This window comes from Fulmarus glacialis, unplaced genomic scaffold (genome assembly GCF_000690835.1).
Source record: "Fulmarus glacialis isolate BGI_N327 unplaced genomic scaffold, ASM69083v1 scaffold26793, whole genome shotgun sequence".
Classification (NCBI taxonomy): Eukaryota; Metazoa; Chordata; class Aves; order Procellariiformes; family Procellariidae; genus Fulmarus; species Fulmarus glacialis.
In genome coordinates, this window is record NW_009203984.1 from 5,856 (window position 1) to 7,205 (window position 1,350).

General features: G+C 62.7%; 1 protein-coding gene across 1 annotated transcript in view; it reads right to left on the bottom strand.

The window, feature by feature from the left end:
• Positions 1–1,178: 1,178 nt before the first annotated feature.
• LOC104074643 (dimethylaniline monooxygenase [N-oxide-forming] 5-like) overlaps positions 1,179–1,350 on the bottom strand; it is a gene marked incomplete at its 5' end in the record, with an annotated part of 2,531 nt that continues 2,359 nt past the window's right edge. The window contains one exon of the mRNA XM_009574826.1: positions 1,179–1,350. This exon is cut by the window's right edge and continues 27 nt beyond it. Coding sequence (XP_009573121.1) covers positions 1,179–1,350 — 172 coding nt within the window.

The following is a 1,350-nucleotide window of genomic DNA, read 5'->3' on the forward strand; positions in this document are numbered from 1 at the left end:
GTCCTGCAGTGCGGTGGTGGCAAGGATGGTGGGGAAGCCTCGGCTGGGGGCAGCACGCTCTTGGGGGCTGCGGAGCCTGGTGGGTCACACAGCGGGGACACAGCGGTGCTGCTCCGTCAGCGATGGCCGTCCCTGTGCTTCCCGTGGGTGACTGAGGTCAGCTGGGGTGTCATAAGATGTGTTTCTTCCAGACATGATGTAGAGGTTCCCCCTCCCACCCCAGCCACAGTGCCACACCTCCTGCCCACGCCTGCCCTCTGCAAGGGGCTCATTAGGTTCTGTAAGCTCTTAATGATGCTGACACTGCATCCTGGGCGCGGGAGCTGAGATGTGGCCACGCTCCAGATTTCAGCAGGTCATGGCATGGAAAACAAAACCGGGGGGATGCTCAGGGCATTGCTGGCTGGCAGCCACCCTGACCCCAGCGTGTGGTGACCAGGACCCCCTGTCACCGCTCCGGATCCCCAAACCACCTAGCCATCCTCCGGAGGGGCTGCGTGCAGGTAATGAGGGTGGCACTGAGCCATGCTGCTGTGACCACTGTGACCCGCGCTGGCGGCGCACGCCCTGGGTGAGGCTGTTTTGCTGTGGAATCACGCATGTGCATGTGTGTGTGTGCGTGCAGCCCACGCTGCCCTGGAGCTGGAGCTGTGCCGCCAGCACGAGGCCAACCTCAAACCCATGCTCATTCCCCTGGCGTGCAGGGGGATAGGGTGGTGTCAGTAACGGGACAGACGGCTGGTGCTGTTTAACACGCTTTTATCCAGTTAGGAAGTCTGTTGTGCCTTTGCTGCTTAGCTCTTGTGTGAGCGTAGCCAGCAGTGGCTCAGCTGGGTTATAGGCGACAGGAAAGCTGGTGCATCCCTGCTGGGTCGAAAGCGCTGGCTGAGAGGGACTGGATTTTACCCTGCATGTGAGCAGGTTTCCTTGTCCATGCCTGGTGGCAGCTCCCCAGAACGAGGTGCAGAGCAGGCGCTAACGTGTTATTTTGGCAGCTGGGGAGGCTCCACGCACCCTGAGCTTGCGCTGTGGCCGCAGTGGGACCGTGCTGGGCAGGATGAGGACTCCTGCCAGCACTGGGGTGCACAGGCTGCCATGCAGTAGGGGGTGGCCGGCCAGCCCTGCTGGCACACTGCAAAGCCTCCCTTTCCTCTGGGCAGCCCAGCAAGAGCAGGCACCTACAAGTAAGCAAAAACGACAGCGAGGACGGCCACGGCCCCGACCAGCTTGAAGATGAGGGGCACGGCAGGGACCGAGGAGTGCTCCTCCACATGCCGCGTCTGCAGGGGCTTGATGATGCGCTGCCGCTGTGTGAGGATGGCCTCCCTGGCACCCGCCCACCCGCCCGGG